Raw genomic sequence first — 27540 nt, forward strand, 5'->3', positions numbered from 1 at the left:
CTGAAGGAGCTTGCTCCAAGTGCCCTATGTCACCGTGATGTCCCAGTTTTCCACTGTCCTTTCTGGGTGCTCCTCCACTCTTTGTCACCTGGTGACTCACAAATGAGTCCTAAGCCCTCTCCTCACTCTACTCTTTCCCGGAAGACCTTATCCACCCCTGTGACTTCAGCAACCACCCCATGTCCATGACACCCAGACTTCTGAAGAACTCCAGTCCTTGGCCGGGCGCGGTGGTTCACACCTGTAGTCCCAGCACCTTGGGAGGCAGAGGGGGCGGGTCACCTGAGATCAGGAGTTCGAGACCTGGCCAACATGGTGAAACCCCACCTCTAGCAAAAATACAAAAATTAGCTGGGCGTGGTGATGGGCACCTGTAATCCCAGCTACTCAAGAGGCTGAGGCAAGAGAATTGCTTGAACCCTGGAGGCGGAGGTTGCAGTGAGTCGAGATCACGCTATTGCACTCTAGCCTGGGTGACAAGAGTGAAATTCCATCTCAAGGAACAAAAACAAACAGAAAAACCCCTCCAGTCCTGTATGTGCAACCCACCTGTCCACATGGTGCCTCAAACATCCCAGTGTGCCCCCACTGGACCCGAGTGCACCCCACACTCATTCCTCTTCTGTCAGGGTTCAGAGTCTCAGCAAATGGTAGTTGGCCCTTGTGATCCTCAGGCCTGAGCTGCTCTCTACCAAAGCAATCTACACATATCCATCCCCTCCTTCCCCCATGCAGTGCAGCTTGTACCTCCAGGACCTCACCCAGGAGGAGCTCAGTAAATATTTGATCAAGTGACTGATAGCAGCGATAACACTCCACGGGACACGTTCACAAACACCCTCTTCCCCCAGCCCTGTTAGGTAGGTATAATTACTACCACTCTGCAGATGAGGAAACTGATGCCAGGAGAGATGAACAGTTTTGCTTGGGTGTGGGGTTGCACAGCCAGTGAATATGTGGGGGAGTTGAGATTGGAATTTAAGTGTGACTCCCCATCCTGGGTTCTCCCTGGGCAGCTGCCACAGCCAGGGGAGCCTCCTTGCCAGGGCATGAATGGAAGAAGGGGGGCAGCTGGACAAGGAGCGATGCCCTGGTGGTGAGGGCCAGCCAGCGGTGTCCACAGGTAGATTGCATGGCAGACATCTCCTGACACCCAGCCCCAAGAAGGCTTCCTTGAAACACACAGTGAGGTTCTTGGTTCTTGAGATGTCCTGGGAGCTGAGAGCCCCAGGTTTGGGGCCTGGATCTGGCAACAACTCTAGCCACAAGCAGTCCACCCCTTCTTGGGACTCAGCTGACTTCACTAAAGAGGGAATATGAGTAAGATGCCTAAGATGTGGAAGCAGAGGTCCTAATTCCTGGACAGGGGCAGAAGTGGGTAGTGGCCTTGGCAAACAAATCCCCTATTTGCCTCCTTTAAGCAGGATCCCCCTACCAGGCAGTGTGTGCTGGTGAGGCCCAAGCCTGGGGTCTGACGTCGACACCCCTGTGGGCTTTTGGCCAAAGGGAGCCATCTGCCAGAATCTGAGAGCTGCTCTCAGACCTCGCTGGAGAGGGCTACTTGGGGCAGACTGAGGTCCTTTGCTCCCGAAACGGGGAGAATTAGAGATACTGTTGGCTCCTGGGCACTGGAAGGGAGGAGCGCAGACCTCTCAGCACAGGGCTGGGCAAACAAGTTGGGGGTCCCGGCACAGGGGACAACGGAGAAGTGCCAACATTGGGACCCAATTATGTGATACTGGGGCCCAGAGATAGTACAGGTACCTCGTACCACGTGGCCCTGGGTGGACAGCAGGAATCCTTTGCGGGTGGAGGAAGGCCGGGACTGCCTGTCCTGTGCCCTGAAGCTGGCCAGCGGTTGCGGAAACTGGGGGATATTGAGGGAACGGTACGCCGAGGTCCTCAGCCTCATGGTGTGGAACCTGGCGATCCCAGGGCCTGGGCTGGCCCCCGGCGTCATGGGACCGGGAAGGCGCGGTGGCGCTGCGGAGAATTGCGGGGAAGAAGGCGGGCTCCGGTGGAGGTGGCTCATCCCCGCACGGTCACTGCCCTCTCCCGCTTTTGGGGTCCGCGGCTGGGAGACTGAAGGCCTCAAGTCGGGCTGGGTAGGGGCACGTGGGCGGGGAAAGGGTGAGATTACCGGTCTTCAGGGGCGGGGCTGGAGATGCAACCCTGGGGAAGGAGTCTACCAGGCTGGGCTCTTGAGGGGCGATGGAGGGCTCCGGGGGCCAGGCCGGGCCAGGATCATGGAGTTCAAAGGACTGGAGTGAGGTTTGGGGTCCGTGAGGGTGGAGCTCAGAGGATGGGACTGTGGGTCCAGGATTTGGGACCTGGGGCTGGAAAGTCCGAGGCTAGTGGAGACCAGGCCTGGTATCCGAGACGAAAGGGCCCTATAGGAAGGGGGTCTCATGGGCGGGATCGGGAGCCAGAGAATTGTGAGAGGCGGGCCTAGGATGGAGAAGACGAGAAGAAAGGGGTAGCCGCCGGTGCTGAGACCTCAATGCGGGGCGTGGTGCAGAAGGGGAACTGGAGCGAAGGGGCGGGGCTACGAAGAGGTGGACTTGGGGGGCTGGGTCTGGGGCCGGAGGATCGTGGGGACCTGCGCCTATACACCCGGGACTGTGGGGTTGCGTCGGGGAAGTGGGAGTCTTGGGGGTTCGCTGGGCAGCCTGGAGAACAGGCGGTCGTGATGCGGGCGGGGCCGAAAAGACCGAGGACAGTGGGGACCCGGCCTGAGGAGGGGTCGGGAAGGAGGGTTGGGGGCGCTCGGACGCAGATCCCGGGCGCGGCGGGGCGGTGGCAGGCTCCAGAGTGGGGCGGGCCCAGGTGAGCGAGGTCTCCGCCCGGCGCCCCTCCCGCCGCCCCGGTGCCAGCTGCCCCGCTGGCCCCTCCCTGTACCCGGCGCTGGCTCCGCGGGCCGGGCCGACGGCGGCGGGTGGCGTCTCGGGCCCAAGCCAGGTCGGCTCCGGCTCCATCTTGGGCCGCGGCACCTGGCACCTGTGGCGGCCGCAGGAGCAGCGCTTCCCCCGCCTGCGCGGCCCCGGCGGGCGAGAGGGTGAGAGGCCGGTTCCGCGCGCGCCCGTGGGGGCGGGGGGCGTGGTGGGTGGCACCTCCCCCTTGCTGAGCCCCAGAACCCACTCCTCCCCGCTGCCTGCGCTCAGACCCCCGGCATCCTGGCCCCTGTCCAGCGCCCAGAGCCCCCGGTGGCCGCATCGCACTCCCCCAGCTCCGCCTGTCATTGTCCTGTCCTGTTCCCTCTTCCACGTCTCCTCTGCCCATCCTTCCATTTTCACAGGTCTGTCCGAGACCCTGTCTCCTTCGGCCTCCACCCTTGCTGCCATCGCTCCTCCCTCTCCCCTTCTTCCTTTTCCCCTCCCTCAGCCTCCTGCGCCGCCTACCCCGCCCCCAGCGTTGCTGCCCTTTGGCTCCTCCTGCCCCGCATCCTTACCCCGGCCCACAGCCCCATTTGCCTGCAGTCGCTGCCTTTGCTCCTGAGAAGGTCTGTAGCCTCGTTTCGGGCCCGTATTGAGCCCCCTTCTCCCTAAGTCCGGGTGGGCTTTGTGCAGGAGGGGCGGGAGGGGAGCTGTTCTGGGTGAGGCTGCGTGGTGCGGTGCGTTCAGGCCTTTGGCCCCGCAGCAGGGGCGGCCTGTGCTTGGCGTGCAGAGTGCAGCTGGGTAGACGCTGTTACTGCCAACGGGCCTGTGTGTCCCAGGCTGGGGCATGAGTGCTTGTGAGCGTGCAGACAGGGACACAGCGGCCGCCTAGGCTGCTTCTAGGCTGGGGCAACCTCTCCACCTGGGTGCCCCCCAGGGAGTGTGGGCAAATCCTCCCCAGGGGAGGAAGCTCAGGGGCTGTTGGGCGCCTAGGCCGCTTCCTGGTGAGCAGAGCCTCATCCATGGGGCCACTGACCCCACAGTTACCCCAGAACCCTCTCCTGGCACAGCTTGTGACCCGGGGCATGTAGCCCTTAAGGCACATTCATTGTGAAGGGTAGGTTTTGTCTCCTCCAAACCCTCCCTTTAGGAATGTTGCCTGCTGCGTTGCCCAGAGTTGGTCCTGAGTGTTCCTATCAGGCCCCGTTCACTCTGGGGTGGCTTAAACCACCTCCTGGAGGGTGCTGTATCCCCACCGTGCAATGGGGGGTTTGTGCTGTGTGCATTCCTGCCTGGTCCTTGAGAGGTAAAGTCCGTATTTTAACATAGAACCAGTTTTCCTGCCTGACCATATAGGTTTGCTTTTCCTGTTTTGGTTTTGCCGGACACATAAGTCATCATCCAAACGCTTGCCACTTAACAAGAGGCCAGGCACTATGGCTCATGCCTGTAATCCCAGCACTTTGGGAGGCTGAGGCAGGTGGATCATCTGAGGTCAGGAGTTTGAGACCAGCCTGGCCAACATGGCGAAAACCCCATCTCTACTAAAAATACAAAAATTAGCTGGGTGCCGTGGTGCACACCTGTAATCCCAGCTGCCGGGAGACTAAGACAAGAGAATCACATGAACCCGGGAGGCAGAGGTTGCAGTGAGCCGAGACCGAGCCATTGCACTCCAGCCTGGGAGACAGAGCGAGACTCTGTCTCACAAACAAACAAACGAACAAAACCAAGAGGGGACTTAGATGGATGCCACAGTGTCGTCTGAGATGGAGCCCACTTGTGGTGGTCTTGGTAGTCCCCTGGGCATATCCCAAAGGCCTGGGCTCCTCTGCTGTGGCAGCATGGCGGGAGCTGAACTCTCTAAGTTGACTCAAAGGTCTCTATGTTTGGGCTAGTCTGGAAGCGTCTGAGAACTGGGGGCTTTTACTCAAAATGACATTGGTTGATTGCTACATAGGTGGTTGATCTTCCAGTTGCTGACAGGTGGAACCTGAGGCAGCAGGACAGCCCGGCATTGGCCACAGGACATCGGCCACAACCATAGCAACTTCGGCATCAAATGGGGCAGGAGAGAGAACATTAAGGTATCGTTCAAAGAATACTAGAGGTCTTGGATACTTCTGTATGCCTGTTCTTTATCTTGTCCTAAAAGATCTTCCCAGGGTCCCGTTAGGGCAAAACCAGAACCTTCTGTGTTGTTATAAAGGCAGGGTGGGTGTGCCATTCTGGGCATTTAAAGTGCAGACTCTAGACTTGTATGCATGCATAGCCTCCTAGGTTAAGATTTAAAATAGGCTCTGGGAAGCCTAGTTTGGTGATACGGAGACTGGGGACACTGATGGTGACTTGGTCCTAGGATGGGATGAAGGTAGCGAGGATGGGAAGCAAGAGGAGGCTAACTTATGGAGTGTCTTGATGGCTTCTGAAAAGGGCCTCTGTGGCCCCCAGTACTAATACTTGTTATACCATGAACTTAAGCTGCTCTTGATGGGAGGGGAAGAGAAGATTATTGTTAACAAACACTGTTGCAGACAGTGCACGTGCTGTCACATTTAGTCTTCACAACAACCCTGCAGGGTAGGGATTTACTTCTGTTTTGCAGATTGGAGAAACTGAGGCTCAAAGAAGTCAGGGGTCCACCTGTGAGCACATGCACAGGAAGGGGAAGAGCCCCCATTGGAAGCAGAGCCCTGCCCCTTCCTCCTCATCCCTGGCTCCCTGGGAGGCCCCTCCTCCGGCCCAGTCCACAGCACTGTGACAGGCAGTGTGGAAGCCTCTTTCCCCTAGTACTCCTCTCAGAGCCCTTCCTTCCTTCTGAGCTGGGAAGGCCAGGTTGTAGTTAGCCAGGCCAATTCCATTGGGGTTCTGAATTAGCCACTTTCAGCTGTGTGTTCTTTGACATTTATGAGCTGCTCCAGGCCTCAGTTTTGTCACCTGCCACTTGTGGAGGGGGAATGGGGAAGGGAACCAATAGATACACAGCCCACCATGGGGGTCTCTGGGTGATGACTATTCCTGGGTGCTGGGCAGCCATCTGGTGAGACAGGCACAGTGGGATGCTCATTGCTCATGGCTTCTCAGTGGGTTTTGGTGAGGGTCTGAGGACCTTATTCCACCTGTCTCCTCAGGGGCCAGAGGCTGCTGGCCTGGCTGTTTATGGCCCCCCTCCCTGGGAGGGTGGTGGGGTTTGGCTAGAGGCTGTGTGGATGTCCAGATGGGGCCTCCCTGGGGTCTTGGACCTGCAACTGAGTGGTTGTCTCCCTGCCAGGGGCTGGTGGTGACCACAGCTGTCCCAGTCAGGAGGAACACCTCCTGCCCTCCTCATTACTGCAGCCTCAGGAGCTGCTAAGAAGCTTGTTGGGCAGGTGGGGATCCACTCAGTGACTTGTTCCATGGCATGTCATGAGCACCATTGGCAGGGCCACGCCAGATCAGTAAAAAGGGCGAGAGCTGCGAGGCACAGGCCTGCTCAGTGCTCAAAGGGGAGAGGAGCTCAGATGCCCCCCAGCTGTGTGCCCTCGGGGGTCACTGAGCCTCTCTGAGCTTATGGAATTCTCCTATCTGTAGAATGGAGATAATGACTATCTCAAGAGGTTGCTTGCACAGTTACATGAGACAATGTATGCAAAGGATGTGGCACGTGCCTGGCCCTTGGCGAGTGATCAGGCCCTAGCAGCTACTATTATCATCGCTGTTATGGGCTTTATTGCCCATCTCAGAGCTCATTGAGGGCAGGGTCTGGGTCAGAATTCTCTCTTGGCTACTCCTCCTCTTCCTGATCCTCCCAGGGACAAGTCTGGCTTCAGCCCCGTGAAGCAGCTGGGATGGGACATCCTTACCAGGCTGGGGCTGTATTCAGAGCTGCACAGTCCTGTACAGTAGCCGTTAGCCTCATGTGGCCAGTTAGATTCAAATAAAACTTAAACATTTGGTGTCTCAGTTGCAGTAGCCCCCTGCCAAGTGCTTGGTACCCACATGCCATTGGTGCCTACCTATTGGACAGCACAGGGTAGAATCTTTCCATCATCGCAGGAAGTTGTGCAGAGCTGGAGTCTCAGGGACTACAACACCAGTATCGTCCTCACTGTGGCTCAACAGCCACCAGCCGTCTCCTGAGTGATGGGCTGCCAAGACATTTGTAATTACACAGAAACTGAGTCCCACAGCCCTTCCTGAATTTCCTCTCGGGTAGCCTTGCTCACCTGGCCGGGGAGGTGGTTTCTTGGCAGTCTTTATCAGCCTAGAGTGGGAGGGCAGGGCTGGGATTGCCCAAATGCAGCTGCTGCCTCCTGTCCCCACCCTGTTTCTCCCACCTCTCCTGCCTGGCAAGGAGTCCCAGAGTGATCTTCCTAATTCACTGCTGTGGCCAGGGCCGAGGTGGCCCAGACACTTTGACCCCATGGCTCCCCTCATATGCTCTGGACACATGACCTCTTTCCTCCTGCCCACCCCGCTCTCCACCTGAACACCTTCTTGCTTCTCTCACTCCAGGCCTGACTTATGTGGCTGGTCCTCCAGGAAGCCTTTTCTCATCTCTCACCCAACGTGAGCTCTCCTGCCTTGGCGGTGCCCTCCCTCAGACCCCATTTTTGGCACTCAGTGCCCTCCTCTGTGGGTGTGTTCTTGTATTTGCTTGTTCTCTTGGTCAGGCACACAGCAGATAATTCTCTGAGTGCCCATGACACATCAGGTCAGTGCTGGGTGTTGGACAGCCAGAGGGGAGCAGGCCACAGGCCAGGCTTTGCCAACTTCAGGCTGGTAGGGAGGCTGACAGTTGGCCAGACTGTTCCATGCAGGCCCAATGCTCAGTCAGGGATGAAGGCTGCCTGGCTAGAGGGTCAGGAATGTGGCCCCAGGAGGAGACGCTGAGGTGGAAAGGGCCAGAACTGGCTCTAGGCTGCAGCTGCCAGGTCCAGGGTGGTCTTGATGGCTGGGGGAAGTGACAGCGATGGTAGGGAGGGTGGGGGACAATGAGGACGCAGGTACACTGGGCAAGGGGGGGTTAAATGTCATGCAGGGTAGGTCTGATTGATGGTACTGAATGAATCCTATGTTCCCTAGCCCTAGAGCTGGGCACGCAGTAGGGGCTCAGGAGATGCTGTGGAATCAATGACCAGATGCTGAATGAGTCCCTCATGGAAAAAGCTGATGCGTGGGGCCTCTCCTTGGCCCTGGAGCTAGAGGTGGGAGTCAGGGAACCCCAGAGACATGCCAGCTCAGCAAGGCTAAGCCAAGGAGGATGGGGGTGATTGTGGAAGCCCAGGGTGAGTCTCAGTGTCCTCTAGTCATCACTCCCTCATCCTGTGAACTTTCTCTGAGCTCCCACTCTGTACCAAGGAGACCCTGTTCACAGTGAGTTGGACAATGCCAGTCCCAGGAGGAAGTAGCCCAGTGTTGGCCTGTCCAGCTGTGCCTGTTAAGAGGCCATAGTGCTTCCGTTCTGGTTGACTAAGAGTTGTTATCCCACAGCCCCACCCCCTAGGGCTGCAGTTTCGCCCCCAAAGCCCCAGCAGACTTGGCCCTCTCCCTTCCCCTCCCACACAAACCAGCCAGTAAAGAGTCGAGAGCTGATAGAGTGGCAGCCTCCAGGACCCCACCCTAGGGCAGATTCTAACTGCTTCAGACTGATGATGAGATAATTTGCAGTGTCATCCTTGTGTCTAATATGAGATGACCTTGATTTGAAGTGTCTAGTGTATTGTCACTGCCTTGCGTATGGTTCTGACCAGTCAGGCAGGCTGGGACTGAAGGTGGCTCCCTGGTGAACCTAGCACTGTGGGAACTCACAGTAGAATCGGCTGAGGTGCTGCCACCCAACTCAACTCCACTCCCTCCCTTTCTCTCTCTTGCAGGCAGCCATGAGCTCCAGCCGCCCTGAGCCGGGTCCCTGGGCACCCCTGAGCCCCCGCCTTCAGCCCCTGTCCCAGAGCTCTTCCAGCCTGCTGGGTGAAGGCCGGGGACAGAGGCCAGAGCTCCGCAAGACTGCCAGCAGCACCGTGTGGCAGGCCCAGCTGGGCGAGGCCAGCACCAGACCCCAGGCCCCAGAGGAAGAGGGGAACCCACCGGAGAGCATGGAGCCGGCACGGGCCTCTGGCCCCGAGGCGCGACCCAGTGCTGGAGGCCACTGGCGGAGCAGCACTGTGGGCAATGTGTCCACCATGGGCGGCAGTGACCTGTGTCACCTGCGGGCCCCCAGTGCTGCTGCTATGCAGAGGAGCCACTCGGACCTGGTCCGTAGCACCCAGATGCGGGCACACAGTGGTGCTCGGAAGGCCAGTCTCAGCTGCTCAGCCCTTGGCAGCAGCTCTGTCCACAGGGCTCAGCTGCAGCCGGGTGGTACTTCTGGCCAGGGTGGCCAGGCCTCTGCAGGCCTGGAAAGGGACCTGGCTTCTGAGAATGGGACTTCTAACTCAGCCTGGATGCTGGGGGTGAGTCAGTTGTCGGTGCCACCACTAGACCTGGGGGACACAACTGCCCACAGCAGCAGTACCCAGGCTGAGCCCAAAGCCGCTGAACAGCTGGCTACCACCACCCACCATGCTCTGCCCCCAGCTGCTCTACTCTGTGGCATGAGGGAGGTGGGGGCTGGTGGCTGCTGCCATGCCCTACCTGCCACAGGGATCCTGGCCTTTCCCAAACTAGTTGCGTCAGTGAGCGAGTCTGGGCTGCAGGCTCGGCATGGGGTGAAGATCCACTGTAGGTTGTCTGGGGGGCTCCCTGGGCACTCCCATTGCTGTGCCCACCTTTGGGATCCCACCGGGTTAGTCCCAGAGCCTGGCTCTAGGACCAAAGATGTGTGGACCATGACCTCAGCCAATGACTTGGCCCCTGCAGAGGCATCCCGGCTGTCAGCCCAGGATGCTGGTGTGCAGGCGGCCCCAGTGGCGGCCTGCAAGGCTGTGGCCACTAGTCCATCCCTGGAAGTGCCTGCGGCCCTGCATGTGTTCCCAGAGGTAACTCTGGGGTCCAGCCTGGAGGAGGCGCCGTCCCCTGTGCGGGATGTGCGATGGGATGCTGAGGGCATGACATGGGAGGTGTACGGAGCTGCGGTGGACCCGGAGGTGCTCGGTGTGGCCATCCAGAAGCACCTGGAGATGCAGTTTGAGCAGCTGCAGCGGTCGCCTGCCAGCGAGGACAGCCTGTCTGTGGAGGGCCGGAGGGGGCCACTGCGGGCTGTCATGCAGTCCCTGCGGCGCCCCAGCTGCTGCGGCTGCTCCAGCGAGGCCCCTGAGTGAGGAGCTGTAGCCCTTGGAGCTGGCCTGGGCCCACTGACTTGGTCCTAGACCTGGGCCAGGGACGGTGGGGGCTCCGTGCCCCCTGGACCCACTGGCAGCTGGGCACATTTCTCACCTGAAAATCGGCTGCCTCCAGACCCCAGGACTGCAGCCTGGGGCTTCCTGCCCCACGCAGCTGGGCTGTTTTCTTAAGGGCTTGATTTCCAAGGGCCACATCTCTGCACCTTCTGGGCTCTGAAATTTGAGACAGGGCTTTAGCACTGTGCAGAGGGGAGATCCTGAGTTTTCTGTAAAAAATGACCTTTTGTTCACTCCACCCTCAGAACTCTGCCATGTTGCCTCGTCAGACTCTTGGTGGCTTTATTTGACAGCAGTGCTGAGAAATAGTGAATTCTCGACATGAAATGTCAGGCCCCAATGACAGGGACTGCCCGGGTCTTTAGGGAAGGGGACTGATATTATCAGAGGCCTCCTGTGTGCCACATACTGTGCTTGTCTTGTCTTCACCTCATCATCCTGGTTTACGGATGAAATGACAGACATTTGGCAAGGCTGTAGCCAATGTGCCCCACACTGGACAGCTTGAAGAGGTGGGACTGAGATTCAAAGCCAGGGCTGGCTGAGCCTGGGGTGTTTCCCTGTAGCATGTGTCCAGTCCAGTCAGTGCAGTCATATGTGAGGAGAATTTACTGAGCCCATACTCTGTGCTGGGTTCTGTGGATTCTGTGGTGAATGAGACAGAGGCTGTCCCTGCCCTGGCTGGGCTCATGGTGTGGGTTGGGGATGGCAGGGGAGGATGCTGACCATTACGGAGGGCTGCCAGGCTTCCAGGGTCATTGTGTCAGAGGCTGGCCTGAGGAAGGGGAGAATGGGTGGCCATCTGCCCTAAAATCAGTTGCAAAGCCTAAAATTGCACTATTTTCACCTCATTCTGTCGGCTGAAGGATTTCTCCCCAGCTGGTGCAGTTCGTGGAAGGAGGGAGGGCAGGAATGGAGGGGGACAGGGAAGGAGCTTTGCCCTGGCCCTGGGGTAGGGGCTGTGAGGCTGTGGGGGTTTGCTTGCCCACACGACCTGACCTAGGCTAGGCGGTGGGGGCCAGGGGCCTTGGAGAGACAGAAACACGGGGGTTTGGCACAGTCTGACTTCATTGCCCAAAGATTTCTCAAGGCCTGTGAAGAATGGGAGTGGGCTTGTGTTCTTGTCCTGGGTCTTTATCTTGAAGATCCTAAGCTCCTGGGACACAGCCCCCCAATCCACCCTTGTGAGAGACCAGAGGGCTAATGTGGGGTCATGGCCCATGACCTGGCCTGTTTCTGGAGCCTCTTCTGCACCTAGGAGCCCAGGACCCCCAAAGTGGCGGCTTACTTTTCCCCATCCTCAAGGACCTGGTACTCATTGAGGTGGAAGTGACTCATGCAACAGTTGGTGAATTTGTAAAGCAGGAGTGGCATTTCAACAGGCCACAAGGACAAAGTGAGAAAGGTGTGCATCAGGTCAGATGCCTCCTGAAGCCCAACGATGGACCATTCTCACCCGTAAACATGCCTTTCCCATATGCATGGGTGCACCCCTTGGGATTCTGGGGCTGTCAGTCCCTTTGTGTATGGTGCCAGGGCAGGCAGCTCACGTTCTGGGGAGTGACACATGGGTATATGCCATCTTCATGCCTGGCTCCCCATGGAGTCTCCAGGAACCCCAGCCTGTTGGGGCCACATGAGAGAGAACAAATGGCTGTGGGTACATGGGGAGGGACCTTTCACACAGGGCCACAGCTAAGTAGGGTCTTGAGGACGCAGGGGTTAGACAGGTGGGTGGAGAGAGGGCAGGACCTGCCTGGCAGATGGAACAGCCTGGTCAGATACTTGGATTTGCCTGTCCTGCCCGGGCCATGATGAGTTTCTGCAGTGGCAGCTCATTTGGGGTGTTTGTTGGGTTGGGAGGTGACCAGGGGTCCCCATTGTGAAGATCCTGATGTAAATGAGGAAAGGAACTTTAGGGGAACTGTGGAAGGGGTTCTGGGGTGGGACCAGATTTCAGTTTAGAAATGTCCATTTGGCTTCCAGTGGAGATGTGCCGGGTGACACCAAGGAGGGGCTTGTTTAGGGGCAATGGAGTGGGCAGCTGGGGGCTGGGTTCATACATGTGTACCCACACGCATACACAGGCGCACGTGTGCAGTGGATTTGGGGAGGAGGCATTTCAGGATGCTGAGGTTTCCAGTTTGAGCAAGAGGAGGGTGAGGCCACTACCTGGGACAAGGTGAATGGCATGTTCAGCAGGTGCAGAAAGGGCCACATGTCACAGGGTTTGGCTGGGACCAGTGAAACCTACTTCATGAAGAGACTTTCTTCTCTGTCACATGCAGATTCTCATGTATTCACGCTGGCTGGTTGCCACTCTGTGCTGCCTCCATGCTGCCCTGGCTTGCCAGGATGGCAGGCCGGGCTGGGCTCAGCCAAGGTCCCACTCACCTCATCGTCACTGAGATGAATATTTGCAGAGCGGTGCTGGAATCCAACACCTGTGTCTTGGTTGGGGTCCCAGGCCACTCTCCTGGCTAAACCACGATCCTTGTCTCCCTAGTCTGGTTGCACAGCTGCTGCTGACAGGTCTACCTGAAGTGACTGCAGCCTCATTTCTGATTGGAACTGGAGACCCCTCCCAACCCCCCTTGCTGTGCCCTCTCCTGGGACAGGCCTGATGCCTGCAGTGGTTTAGGGCCCCAGGGCATGGCCGGTGGTTTAGTTTACAGATCTCCTCCCCTTGGACTCTAGATTTCTGGCCAGACTTTCTGGGTCCCTTTCAGGCTCTGCTCTGGGAGGTGTTGGAGTTCACTGTTGATGTGTTTGTTTGGCTTTGAATTCAAAACAGATACAAATTTGAAGGTCAGAGCTTTGCCAGACCCCGGCAGGGATGGGGCATCGGTCCTGGCTGGTCTTGTTTATTTTGTCCTGGTAAATTCTGTTCTTTGGGGCATAAACCCTAGAGTCCTAGAGCCCCTTGCCTCAGCAGGAATCCCCCCTCTGTCTGCTCCAGGGGCTCCCTGCTTCTGCCGACCTGCTCTCTTTCCGTGGCATTCAGGACCCCCGACAGCTGAAGCCTCTCTTCATGGAGCTTGTCCCCTCTCGACCTGCCTGTCTTGTGTCCAGGACACAAGACTTGCATCCCTTGTCTGGCCCCAGGCTGCCATCACTGTCACAAGAAAGTGGTAGAGTAGAGCTGGTCTGAGGTCACAGTGCTGGCGGTGGTGGAAAAGCAGGGATGGGCTGTTCCACTGTGATCTTACCTCCTGTGTCACCTGGATTGGGTCTCTGTCCCCCTAGACATGCTAGATCCTAACTTTACAAGGGCTGAAGGGGTCTTCTACATGCAAGTCCCCACACTTTGGGCTGGGGTTGGCCACCGTAGCTTAGTGGGCTAAAGCTGGAGTTTAAATCTGGATGTGTAGGATCCACACCTATAGCCATGTGATCTTGGGCAAGTTACAAGCCTTGATGGTCTTCCTCATCTGTAAGATGGGGATGACAATGGTGCCTCCTTTACATGCATGGTGTGGAGATTAAATAGAGTAACCCAGGTAGTGCCTGGCACTGAGTTAGTGCTCAGCACACAGGCTGGTAGTGTTGGGCACCCCTCTCATAGCCACATTCAGGGGCCACCTCTTACCCTGCCAGCTTGGCTGTGATCACAGCCCACATCCCACTTCCTTAAAAGTCCCTTGTTCAGAGCCTCTTTCCAGTTTCCTCACCCACAGCTTTGCACCCTGCCTGGGACTTGGCCCTCTGGCTGGGGCCTCTGAAAATGTAGTTCCCAGAGTGCATTGAGGAGGGCTACCCTAGCCCTCACCACTCATCTTGGGCTGGGTTCCCCAGAAGCTTCTGCTGAGATGAGGATGCCGGAGTTATTAGGGAGGGGAGAGCAAGTTAAGGGAGGGACAGAAGGCAAGGCAGGGTGTGATTTCAGTCCAAGCCAGACCCTAAAGGGGAGCCCTGGGTGCAGTCCCACCTCAGAGTAAGGACTACCCAGGGGTGAAGATGTAGCCTCCAGGCACTTCTGCTCTCTGGCACGCAGGCTAGGAAGCTCTAGGAGCCCCAGGGTAGGTCTCTGCCTGGAGTTGTAGGGCCTATTTTGGGGGAAGTTGTGCACAGAAACCACCAGAGGGAGTCACAGGCATCTGGGGGTGCACCCATTGACATTTGCATCATGTCGTGCCGAGCCTGTGGCCCATGAATGCCCAGCCCTTTTCTCCATGCATCGCTCTGTCTCAGTTTTGTTCACACCAAGCAGCCTTGGTTAATTAAATGCAGAGCTTGGCACTTGCCCATGTTAAATTCCTTCTCCTTTTTCATTCTGGCTGGCCTGGTTTTGCCATCTGAAGCTATGACTAGTCCTTTATCAGTTTTCATCCAGCTTGTCAGGCAGGGCAGGGCTGGTATGAAGCCCAGGACATATCGCTGGGACATCCCTTAGGTCTGTGAGATTCCCGGGTCCCTCCAAATCCACACGGTCATCATGGGCAAATTAGTTTAAGTCTGATCTGTTAAGATCCAGATCTCTCATACCAATAGCACACACCCCTTTTTCCCATGGCCATGGAAGGAGGGTAGCATAGCCTGACTCGAGTCCTTATTCTCAGCAGAACTGGTTCTGTGGTGGCCACTTCCCTTTCTCAACTTTTACCTAATTCTGTTTAATAGGTTGGTCTGCAAGTCTGAGAGCAACAGCAAGCTTAGAAGTGTGGACTCGGCCTGGTACAGTGGCTCATGCCTGTAATCCCAGCACTTTGGGAGGCTGAGGTGGGCTGACTTCTTGAGCTCAGGAGTTCAAAACCAGGTTGGGCAACATGGCAAAATCCTGTCTCTACAAAAAATACAAAAATTAGCTGGGCATGGTGGTGTGCATCTGTAGCCTCAGCTACTCAGGGGGTTGAGGTGGGAAGATGGCTTGAGCCCAGGAGGCGGAGGTTGCAGTGAGCCGAGATAGTGCCACTGTGCTCCAGCCTGGATGACAGAGCCAGACCCTGTTTCAAAAAAAGAAAAATACAAGAAAGAAGTATAGACTCTACCTTCTCGCCCTTGTGGAGATTGGGAACTGCCTGCCCTTGGCCTCTTTCCTGTCCATCTTGTATTATGAAAGGCTGTTTCTGGCACACCTGGGCTCCTCTGTGCGCTTTCTGGGAAGTGACTGAGGGTCAGGGGAATGGAGCCCCTCTGCAGCCGGCCTCTGGTACCTTCCCTATTGAACCCCTCTTTAAGTTTGCTCACTCTTTTTGATGGGTGTCTTTCCAAAGCTGGCTGGGGACCTCCTTGATTGAGAGACATGGGGCTAGTTCTGTTGCTGTGGCTACACGGAAATAATAAAGCAGAAAAACACCTGAGGAAAGTTGATGTTTACTAAAAAAAAGCAAGTGAAACCAAAGTGACGTGGGCCCATAGGATTGGGGATGGGTGGTGGGCTCTGACTCCCTTGTCCCAAGAGTTGGGTGAATGCCACCTTTGCTCACTTGTATGGTCACTCTCCAGGACTCCTGCCTGGCTTCTCCCACTCCAAGCCTGAGATAGCTCAGCAAGGAGGCAGGTCTGGCCCCAAAATACGAGCTCCCCAAGTGGATATCCTAAAATTCATCTTTCATGGCCCTACTTTATTGGGAGGGAATGTGAAAATTGTGGGAATATGGCTATTGACATCTGGGGCTCAGGGCAGGGGAGTGTGTCTAGTTTTAAGGTGTACGCTTTTAACCATGCACTCCTTGCCCAGTCTGTCCTGCCTGGAGCTTTTCATTTCCCTGCAGCTTTCCTGAGAAAAGACAGAGTGTGCTTTCTCTGCATCCTGTGAACATGGCCCCAGGACTGCAGCGCCTCTGTGTGTACACAGCCAAGGACAAGTCGGGGGACCTCTGCTGCTCCTGCACCCGCTGCCCTGGGTGCTCTGTCTTCCCCATCCCCCATTTCTCTTTAATCTGTTCTTTCGTGGTTTCATGTTCTCTTTGTTCCAGGTTATTTAGAACCTGTCTGCCTCCCCACTGTCCATTGTACTTGATCCTGCCTCCTCCCGCTTTGTGCCAAGGATTTACTTGCCTTCGCCTTCTGGCTCCATACAGTAGTCTCTCTTCTTGCGGTCTGGGCCATTCCCGCCACCAGGCCCCCAGCTGTGGCTGTGTCTGGGTCTTGGCATTTCTGATTTACATGGGTCTAGGCCCTTTCTCTCCACCTGTCCTTCCCCTCTTTGGACACAAGCCAAAACATCTGAGCATCTCCTTACAGAGGGAGGTCTCCCTGGGGTTGCTGTGCCAAGTTTCCATTGCTTTTGCCCAGAATGAGAAATCAGTCGTCAGTGGCCCTGCTGGGTGAATGGAAGGACTTTGGTCAGGGTGGAAGGGCACGCCATCAGTCCTAATTTGGTGGCCCTTGTTGGGGGCTGGCTGGCTAGGCTGCTAGAGAGGTACATCAGGTGGGTGGCACCCATCTGCTGGTGTTAGGCAGGCCATCTCCTCATCCATGTTTTCAGAATCTTCTTGCATGGCTTGTAATTGGGTTGGGGTGTGGCCTGAACCCCTGTGGGGACACACTCACTGTCCCACCTGTGTGCTTCTCTCCTGTCAGGATCTGGATTTGGGTCTAAGAGCCAAGGCTAGGGACTGGAGGAGGAGATTTCTGTCTTTGACCCCTCCATATTAGTCCGTTTTCATGCTGCTATAAAGAACTGCCCGAGACTGGGTAATTTATAAAGGAAAGAGGTTTAATTGTCTCACAGTTCCACATGGCCGGGGAAGCCTCAGGAAACTTACAATCATGGCAGACAGCGAAGGAGAAGCAAGGCACCTTCTTCACAGGGCAGCAGGAAGGAGAATGAATGCCCGAGGAACTATCAAACACTTATAAAACCATCAGATCTCGTGAGAACTTACTATCACAAGAACAGCATGAGGGAACCGCCCCCATGATTCCATCACCTCCACCTGATCTCTCCCTTGACACATGGGGATTATAGGGATTATAATTCAAGATGAGATTTTGGGTGGGGACACAGCCAAAGCAAATCACCCTCCCAGGCCTGAGCAAAGCCCAAGCAGGGAGCCTCTGTTGGGGCTGGAACCCTGGGAGGGGTAGAATTCTCCCCTCCACTCAGATTTGTTCCCTGTTGCTGCCCACCTGGCCCCTCCCCTGCAGCCTTCTGCCTGGTCTTCTCTCTGTTCACTTCTCATTTTTAGCCGTCAGCAGACTGGGAGATGGTGGCCAAGGGTGTCATTTTGTACACAAGCTTTGTGGCTTTTGTAAGCCCAGCCTGCAACTCTTGAGGAAAACTCTTTGGTTTGATTTTTTTTCTCTTCAGAGTTGGGAGGATTCAGAGAGAGGGGCAAGGGCTTCTTGTGAAGATTTCAATTCTTGAAGGGGTGGAAGCCTCCTGGGCTGGGGGAAGGGGTGGGGCAGGAACCAACAGGGGTGTGGACACAGGGGGCTGGCACCTGGGATACTGTAGGACAGTTGGGCAGGAAGTCGGATGCTGCTTTACTGAGATTTTTGATATTTTATCATTTTCTCATTAGTTTTTATTTTAAAACACTGCGTTAAAGTAATTAAAATATTATTTATCTTGGCTACCGAATCACTTAGTGTTGCATTAAATTTTGCGCCTAGTCCCTGCCTGACCTCTCCTCCTCCTCTCCCAGGGCTTTAGGTACTCTTAGTCCCTGTGTCATAGGGACTGGGAGCAGATAGGCCCCCACCCCGCCCCGCGTTCCTACTCTAATCTCCTACCCTGATCTGCGGTGCAGGGCGGCGCTGGAGAGGGTGGCTTGCGGCTGATCCCGCGGTCTGGTTTGCGGCTAGGTGTGTGTCCCCGGACTGGCGTGGGTCCCGGGCCAGGCATGGTCCTGGGCGGCGCGGCCGGTGACAGGACCCGACGCCTCCTGGTGGGCATCTCGCTCCGAGCCGGGAGCCTCAGAGCCTGCGGGGATTCGGGAGGGAGGAGTCGCCGTGGGGCGGGGCGGGGGAGGGCTCCCAAGGCCCCGAGCTGCAGTCCCACCCTCACTGACAGGTCCGTCCCTGCGCATTCCCCACCCTTTTCCTTCTTCGGGCGCTCGGGCCAACCTGGACAGCAGGGCGGAAGCTTCCAGAAAGGACAGAGATGGAGGAGGTGGGAAGGGTGGGACGCAAGCAGGGGACACCACGGCCTTAGGAATGGAAGACAGGCCCCACTTACAGCTTTGACTCCTGATGCAGCTCATCCTCGTGAGGGGCTGGATGACGAGGCCTTCCTCTCTTTCCCCCCTAAGCTGTGCCTCTGAGCCTCTGTGCAAATCTGGTGGTGCAAACCTTTGGTCTGCCTTCATCTTTTGTTGTTGTTGTTGTTGTTGTTGTTGTTGCTGAGACGGAGTCTTGCAGGCTGGAGTGCAAGTGGCACAATCTCGCTCACTACAACCTCAGCCTCTGGGTCAAGCGATTCTCCTGCCTCAGCCTCAGCCTCAGCCTCCCGAGTTGCTGGGACTACAGGTGTGCACCACCACACCTGGCTAATTTTTGTATTTTTAGTAGAGATGGAGTTTAACCATGTTGGCCAGGCTGCTCTTGAACTCCTGGCCTCAAGTGATCCACCCTAATAAACTTGCTTTACTCTGTTGGCTGGCTCTTGAATTCCTTCCTGGGTGAAGCCAAGAACCGACGTAGCCTCCCAGGCTGAACCCCAGTTTGGGGCTTTGCCCCATGACACCAGCAAAGGGCTGGGCTTCCCTTCTTCTTGGGGAGGGGGTCAAAGAACTGGCTGTATCTTGAACACCCATTCCTCTCTCTTTCCATGCACACAAGGCCTCTCTGTGCTGCTGTCTTCCTTAGGACACTTTCAGCTGCAAGTAACTTAATTTTGAACTGAAAGTTACCTAAACAATTATTATAGAATGTTCACCTTCCCACTGAAGAATTTAGGAGGTAACTGGCTTCTGGGTGGCCTGTGTGGTTCAGTGTGGCCATGGATTCAGGTTCTTTCCATATTTGTGCTCTGCCGTCTTTAGAGCGTAGTGAAGGCTGTCCTTACCCCCAAGATGGCTGCTGCATTTAAACTCTGGAATTCAGCTGCTGGAATTCACACTCCAGTCTGTGTGACTCCAGGGCGGTCATTTTGTTTGTCTTTTCAAAAATGAAAGTAATATGTACTTATGATAAGAATTTAAAACAGTACAGACCTCGGCCTTTTGTTTTATTCATCATAGGAATTTCAAATACTGTGTAAACTGAAGGTCTGATCCTCGCCCTTCTCTGGAATTCCCGCGGGTTACCACTGAAGATGTTAATAATTTCCATGGGCCTCCCACAAACTTCCTTGGTAATCACAAGCCCAGACCTCTGAATATTCCATACAAGTGAGATCCCACTTAGATACTATTCTGCATTAATTCTTTAAGATAGGCCAGGCACGGTGGCTCATGTGTGTAATCCCAGCACTTTGGGAGGCTGAGGTGGGCAGATTACCTGAGGTCAAGAGTTCCAGACTAGCCAGGCCAACATGGCAAAATCCTGTCTCTACTAAAAATACAAAAATTAGCTGGGCGTGGTGGTGGGTGCCTGTAATCCCAGCTACAGTCAGGAGAATCGCTTGAACCCAGGAGGCGGTGGTTGCAATGAGCTGAGATTGTGCCACTGCACTCCAGCCTGGGCAACAGAGTGAGACTCTGCCAAAAAAAAAAAATTAAGATATGTCTTGCAGATAATACTGCCACATATAGCAATATTTTCTTTATTTTCTTCCTGGGCATATTGTATTGCATAGTATACAAGTGCCTTTTAAAATTAAACCAGACTTCTTTTTCTGGACTTTATGTTACACCTCACATTTTTTTTAACTTAATAGATTTATTTCTTAGATGATATTTAGATTAAGAGAAAAAGTATGCAGAAAACACAGAGTTCCCCTACACTTTCTCACTCTCATACACTTTCTCCTATTATGAGCTTGCAGAGTGTACAATATGGTACATTTGTTACAATTAATAAACCAATATTGATACATTACTGTTTCCTAAAGTTCATGGTTTAAAGTTTACTCTTTGTGTTGGACACTTCTCTGGGTTTTGAAAATCCATGTGGTGTATCTCCCACTCCAGTTGCATACAGAATAGTTGGACCACCTAAAAATCCCCTGTGCTCCATCCATTCACCCATCTTACCTTCCCCAGGACTCCTGGAAACCACTGATCTTTTTACTGTCTCTATAGTTTTCCTGAATGTCATAGAGTTGGCTTCATGTAGCATGTAGCCTTTTCAGACAGGCTTCTTTCACCTAGCAATATGGATTTAAGCTTCCTCCATGTCTTTTCCTAGCTTGAGAACTCATTTCTTTTTAGTGCTGAAAAATGTTCTATTGTCTGGACACACTGCCATTTATTCATCTACCGAAGGACATCTTGGTTGCTTTGAGGTTTTGGCTATTATGGATAAAACTACTATAAATATTCATGTGCAGGTTTTGATGTGGACATATGTTTACTTCAGTTGGTTAATTATGTAGGACAACATTGCTGTAAGACTATGTTTAGCTTCATAAGAAACTGCCAAACTATCTCTGTACAATTTCATATTCTTACTAGCAATGAATGAGAGTTCCTTTTTCTCATATAAAACTAACTATCCTTGTATGTATAGTTTTATGTACATGTGTGAGTATATCTGTAGGATAGATTTTTCATCAAGTGGTACATGTAAAATATCTACGGGTATTGGCAAATTGCTCCCCAGAAAGATTGCACCAATAATACAGGAAAATGCATATTTTCTCATACCCACGCCAATATTTGATTGTTAATCGAACTTTAATATTTTGGCTAATTTGATAAGTGAAGAAACAATGTCTTCCTGCTTATTGTGATTTGCAATGTGTTCCCTGTGAGTGAGGTTGTGTTCTGCTGGACTGTGTGAGTGAGAATTCCTGTTCTGGCACTCTCAAGCTGTGTGATGCTGGGCAAGTTGCTGAACCTCCCTGGACCTCAGTTTCTTCATCTATAGAATGAGGATGGTAATGGGTCTTTACCTTATTCATTGGATTGGAGGATTTAATGGCATCATTCATGTAAAGTGCTAGCACAGTTCCTGGCTCAAAATAAGGGCCAAGTAAATGTAAGCTATTATTATTCTCCAATATGTTCATAAGCATTTGAATTTCTTCGTTTATGATCTGCCTGTGTTCATATCAATTTTCCCAGGATTTTTTCTTATTGATTGGTTAGAGCTCTTTGTATGTTAATAACATGTTTATTTTTTTCATATCAGTTACAAGTATTTTTTTATTCCAGTGTTTCACTTGTCTCCTGTTTGTCAGATCCTGACTCTGAGCCAGTGCGACATCCTTCTCAGGGACACAGCATTTTAAATCTTACAAAGCCCCTCATTTCCCATCTGTCATTTATGTCTCAGGACATCCACATGAGGCAAGCTGATGTGTTTTTCAGTAAAGAAGGAGACTTTATTGACCAGGCAGGGCGAGTGACTTGCCTAAGGACACACAAGGAATTAGTGGTTTGTACAGACTGAAACGGAGGGTCCTGGCCCCTAGGTTCCACCTCCTCTGCTCTTAGAGAACGGGAGAGGGAATCTGGAGGTGCAGGAAGGAAAAGGTCAAGGTCATCATGACAGACAGCCTCACCCCGTCCCCTCTCAGAACACAAGAGCCTGGGTCCTTTTTTTTCTGTTAAGCTCTGACCATTCTCTCCTGATAAATCAAGGGAAGAATTCGAGTAAAGGGTATGTGTTACTTGGGCGAGACTCCCTGCTTGGAAGGTCTAGGAGGGGAGGTATGTGTGAGTGTGTGTGTGTGTGTGTGAGTGTGTGTGTGTGTGTATGTGTGTGCATTCTTTCTGTCAAGTTGTCCAGCAGGTGAGCTGAAAGCTGGCTCTCTTAACTTGGGGATGAGCAATAGAGTCAGGTCTCGGTTCGTCATTTTCCAATTTCATCAGCCTTGAAAATATTTTAATAATAAAATCCAAGCATTTGATTTTCCTGACTAGTTGTTTATTCTGATTTATTGGCTATGCATGGTGCCTGGAGCTCCTCCAAACTCCCAAGGGTATCCCTGCATGTCTCAGGATGTCTCTTAATCCAGTGCCATGTGAGGGACAGAACCTAGACCAGGCATTCAGAGCCAAGTACCATTGTGCCTACCCTACTCACTGCTAGATGATGCTAGTGAGGTGCTCACACCTCTCTGGGCTTAGTCCCCTCCATTGTAAAGCAAATGGGAGGCCTGCTGCCTCTGCCTTGCTGGGTTGTTGGTATGGCTGAAATGAGGGGATGAAGGTGATGTGGAAAACTTGATAGGAGAGTGGCTGCCATGTGTCCATTCTGGTCTCCTCTGTCTCATGTCAAGCCCAGGGACTGGTTCTTTTCTCTCTTCGGATCTGTGATTCCTGGGAATCCTGCTTGCCTCGGTGCCTGCTGGTGAGATGGTGCCATATAGGTTGCTTTAGCACATCACCGAGAGGGACTTTCCAAACCCTATACTAAGTGGTCACTGCCAGAACACTTGCATTTGGGCCAGACCGGGCTAGGGTACCTAACCATAGCTTCCTGGGTTCATTTCACAGGGTGGACAGCAACTGAGAGATGTCCAGGGAAATTTCTCTTTTTAACAGATGGGGGTTCTGGGGCCCATAAGGGCAGGAAGTATCCCCAACCACAGGCAAGTTCATGAAGCCCATAGGGAGTAGGATGGAGCCAGTTGCCAGGAGCAGGGAAAGGTTCATGCCTTTGCTCCTCCATGTACCCAGCGACTCAGCACCACCTGGAAGTTGATGGGAAGGCAGAATCTCAGCACACTCTGAGCCCCTGAATCAGAGTCTGCATTTTAACAGAACCCCTAGGTGAGGCAGAAGCCCATTACTACAGTATCATTCATTCATTCACTCACCTAGCAAACACTGCCTGAGGCCGACTCTCTGTCGTGCCCGGTGCTGAGGAAGACCGGCCAAAAGACCTTGTTCTGGTCTTCCTGAAGCTCAGGCGGAGCAGACACCCCAACAGCCAACAAATGTGAAGATTGAGAACTGTGGTGGGAGCCTGAGGCGGGAGCAGCTAAGCTTCCCTGGGGAATTGGGGGTCAGGGAAGCAGTCCCAAGAGGATGAGTAGCTCCTGTGTGGCAGGGGCAGGGTGGCCTATGCTCCCTATTATCTTTTTTTTTTTTTTTGAGACGGAGTCTTACTCTGTTGCCCAGGCTGGAGTGTAGTGGCTCTACCTTGGCTCACTGCAACCTCCGCCTCCCGGGTTCAAGTGATTATTCTGCCTCAGCCCCCCAAGTAGCTGGGATTACAGGTGCCCGCCACAATGCGTGGCTAATTTTTGTATTTTTACTAGAGATGGAGTTTCGCCACATTGGCCAGGCTGGTCTTGAACTCCTAACCTCAGGTGATCCACCCACATTGTCCTCCCAAAGTGTTGGGATTACAGGCTTGAGTGGCTGCGCCCGGCCTGTTCTCCAGTAACAAAACCTGCAAGCACCTAGAGAGTGGAGGGTGCTATCGTCAGGGTGGTGCTCAGGTCCAGACTGATGGAGGAACCTGAGCAGGGGCAGGGAGGCATTTCAGGAAGAGGGAGCAGTTGCTCCTGCACAATTTTGTTGCATCGGGCCAAGCAGGGAGGCTGGAGAGGTGAGGAAGAGCCCTGGGGGGAAAGCATGGACCATCAGGGAAAAGTCAGACATTGCCATGTTGCTGAAGGCACTCCTGGATGGGTTTTAGCCAGGGGAGACCAGAATCAAATTGGGTGTATAGAAAGACCATGATATCACCTTGATGGGGAGGAGAAAGAGGAGAAGCAGGAGCACTAGGAGGGAAAGCTGAGGCGATTTGACTCAGCATGAGTGAGATGTGGGGCAGGGAGAGAGAGAGAGAAAGACACAAAGACAGAGATAGGGAGAGACAAAGGGGAGAGAGAGAGACAGAGGAGAGAGAGAGAGAGAACAGGTAGACAGAGGAAAGAGACAGAGGAGAGAGGGGAACAGAAGAAAGAGAGGCAGAGAGACAGCGAAGACAGAGAAAGAGAGAGAAAGAGTGAGAGAGAAACTTTGCATCTGCAGGCCTGGGCCCCATGCAGCACTGACAGCGGTAGGCAGCCGACGTGAAGCAGGAGGCTCAGGCAGGGAGGATGGACACAGCACCTCCCATGGCTTCTGAGTCCTTGGTGTAGAATGCTTATGGCACTTTCTTCGTTCTTTCTTAAGACTTATTTAGTACTTATCTTTTCTCCTTTACTCCATTGTGAGCTTCCCAATGATAGGGGCACTGTCTCTCTCATGTCTGTCTTCCCACATTGCTCATATCTAGGATGGGAAATGCAAGACTCCCAGGCAATGCTTAAAGGGGCAAAGGGCTGTGGCCTTTTCTCAAGTCTCTGCCAGGCTGAATGCCTAGCACTTGGCCCTCAGGAGGGCCTGAGTCACTGTGGGACACAGACTTCTAAAAGGTGAAACAGCAGCCAGCCAGGGGTGAGGAACTAACAGTTAGCAGACACATTGCCTGATTTTAAGATGTACTATAAAGCTACAGTAATCAAGTCAGTGTGGTATTGGTAAAGAATAGACATAGATCAATGGAACAGAATAGAAAATTCGGAAGCAGATCCACACATGCACAGCCAATGGATTTTCAGCAAAGATGCAAAAGCAATTCAATGAAGATAATCTTGCTAACAAATGGTGCTAGAAAAATGGAATACCCATATGCAAACAAATTATTTATTTATTTATTTATTTATTTATTTATTTATTTATTTAGAGGCAGTGTCTTGTTCTGTTGCCCAGACTGGAGTGCAGTGGCGCAATCTCGGCTCACTGCAACCTCCGCCTCCCAGGTTCAAGCAATTCTCCTGCCTCAGCCTCCCAAGTAGCTGGGATTATAGGAGTGCGACACCACGCCTGGCTAATTTTTGTATTTTTAGTAGAGACAGGATTACACCATGTTGGCCAGGCTGATCTCAAACTCCTGACCTCAAGTGATCCGCCCACCTCGGCCTCCCAAAGCGCTGGGATTACAGGCATGAGCCACCACACCCGGCCTATTTATTTGTTTTCTTTGTATAAATTTAGGGGGTCCAAGTGCACTTTTGGTACATGGATGTGTTGCATAGTGTGAAGTCTGGGCTTTTAGGGTGGCCGTGACCCAAATAGAGTGCACTGAACCCTGTAAGTAACTTCTCATCCCTCACCCTGCTCCCACCCTGCTGCCCTTCTGAGTCTCCACTGTCTATTATTCCACACCCTATGTCCATGTGCACACATTATTTAGTTCTCACTTGTAAGTGAGGACAAGCAGTATTTGACTTTCTGCTTCTGAGTTATTGCCTTAAGGTAATGGCCTCCAGTTCCATCCATATTGGTGCAAAAGACATGATTTCATTCTTTCTTATGGCTGAATAGTATTCCACGGTGTATGTGTACACACACACACACACACACATCTATAAAATAAATTTTCTTTATCATCTGTCATATACAAAAAAGATTTATCTTGATTCATACTTCGCAGCATATATAGAAATGAACTCAAAATGGATCACAGGCCTAAATGTAAAATCGGAAACTAACAGATACAAACAAAGAAGAAAATGTGTGACCAGGGTTAGGCAAATATCTCTTAGATGTGACACAAAAACATGGCCTATAAGAGAAAAGCGAATAAACTGGCTATCTTTTTTTTTTTTTTAATTATTATTATACTTTAAGTTCTAGGGTACATGAGCACAATGTGCAGGTTAGTTATATATGTATCCATGTGCCATGTTGGTGTGCTGCACCCGTCAACTCGTCATTTAGCATTAGGTATATCTCCTAATGCTATCCCTCCTCCCTCCCCCATCCCACAACAGTCCCTGGTGTGTGATGTTCCCCTTCCTGTGTCCATGTGTTCTCATTGTTCAATTCCCACCTATGATTGAGAACATGCGGTGTTTGGATTTTGTCCTTGCGATGGTTTGCTGAGAATGATGGTTTCCAGCTTCATCCATGTCCCTACAAAGGACATGAACTCATCATTTTTTATGGCTGCATAGTATTCCATGGTGTATATGTGCCACATTTTCTTAATCCGGTCTATCATTGTTGGACATTTGGGTTGGTTCCAAGTCTTTGCTATTGTGAATAGTGCCACAATAAACATATGTGTGCATGTGTCTTTATAGCAGCATGATTTATAGTCCTTTGGGTATATACCCAATAATGGGATGGCTGGGTCAAATGGTATTTCTAGTTCTAGATCCCTGAGGGATTGCCACACCGTATTCCACAATGGTTGAACCAGTTTACAGTCCTACTAACAGTGTAAAAGTGTTCCTATTTCTCCACATCCTCTCCAGCACCTGTTGTTTCCTGACTTTTTAATGATTGCCATTCTAACTGGCGTGAGATGGTATCTCATTGTGGTTTTGATTTGCATTTCTCTGATGGCCAGTGATGATGTGCATTTTTTCATGTGTTTTTTGGCTGCGTAAATGTCTTCTTTTGAGAAGTGTCTGTTCATATCCTTCACCCACTTGTTGATGGAGTTGTTTGTTTTTTTCTTGTAAATTTGTTTGAGTTCTTTGTAGATTCTGGATATTAGCCCTTTGTCAGATGAGTAGATTGCAAAAATTTTCTCCAATTCTGTAGGTTTAAACTGGCTGTCTTTAAAATTAGAAACTTCTAAGCTGGGCACAGTGGCTTACACCTGTAATTCCAGCACTTGGGGAGGCCAAGGCAGGAGGATTGCTTGAGCCCAGGAGTTTGAGACCACCCTAGGCAACATAGGGAGACCTATAAAAATAAAAAATAAAAAAATTAACCTTGTGTGGTGGCATGTGCTTGCAGTCCTAGCAACGTAGGTAGCTGAGGTGGGAGGATCACTTGAGTCCAAAAGGTCAAGGCTGCAGTGAGCCATGATTGTGCCACTGTACTGCAGCCTGGGCAACTGAGCAAGACCCTGTCTGAAAAAAAAAAATCCAAAACTTCTACTATTTGAAAGACACAGTTAAGGAAATGGAAAAACAAACCATAGAGTGGAAGAAAATATTTTCAAAACACATATCTGATAAATAACTTGTATTAAGGATATATGAAGATCTCTCAAAACTTAACAATAAGAAAACAAGCAACCCAATTTAAAAATGGGAAAATATTTGAACAGATGCTTCATCAAACGAGATACATGATTGGCCAATAGTTATGTGAAAAAATGCCTAACATGCTTAGTTATCAGGGAAATGCAAATTAAAAGCATAATGTCAGACCAATGCACACAAAATGGAGTGGCTTAAAAAAACCCTAACGGGGGGCGGGGGGTGGTGGCGACGCAGAGGGAGAGGGGCGGGCCCGGCCCGGCTCGTCCCAGCCTCCGGCGCGTGGCTCCAGGAGGCCCCCGCGCCTGGCCCGGGCGGCGGTGGCGGCTCTAGCCACCTCTGTGGCGCCCTTGCACCGCGC

General features: G+C 52.8%; 1 protein-coding gene across 2 annotated transcripts; it reads left to right on the top strand.

The window, feature by feature from the left end:
* Positions 1-2984: 2984 nt before the first annotated feature.
* On the top strand, positions 2985-17717 carry LOC129480282 (G protein-regulated inducer of neurite outgrowth 2). 2 transcript variants are annotated; one of them, XM_063637779.1, is made up of 3 exons: positions 2985-3055; positions 4834-4960; positions 8729-10111. In XM_063637779.1, the coding sequence occupies exon 3, from the start codon at positions 8735-8737 to the stop codon at positions 10109-10111; it is 1377 nt and encodes a 458-aa protein (XP_063493849.1). In that variant the 5' UTR covers positions 2985-3055; positions 4834-4960; positions 8729-8734. The 2 variants fall into 2 exon arrangements, with proteins under 2 accessions (XP_063493849.1, XP_055129989.1); XM_055274014.1 differs by lacking the exons at positions 2985-3055; positions 4834-4960 and adding an exon at positions 7938-8059 and having other exon boundaries at positions 8729-17717.
* The last annotated feature ends 9823 nt before the right edge of the window (positions 17718-27540 follow it).

Source organism: Symphalangus syndactylus, chromosome 4, assembly GCF_028878055.3.
Source record: "Symphalangus syndactylus isolate Jambi chromosome 4, NHGRI_mSymSyn1-v2.1_pri, whole genome shotgun sequence".
Taxonomy (NCBI): domain Eukaryota; kingdom Metazoa; phylum Chordata; class Mammalia; order Primates; family Hylobatidae; genus Symphalangus; species Symphalangus syndactylus.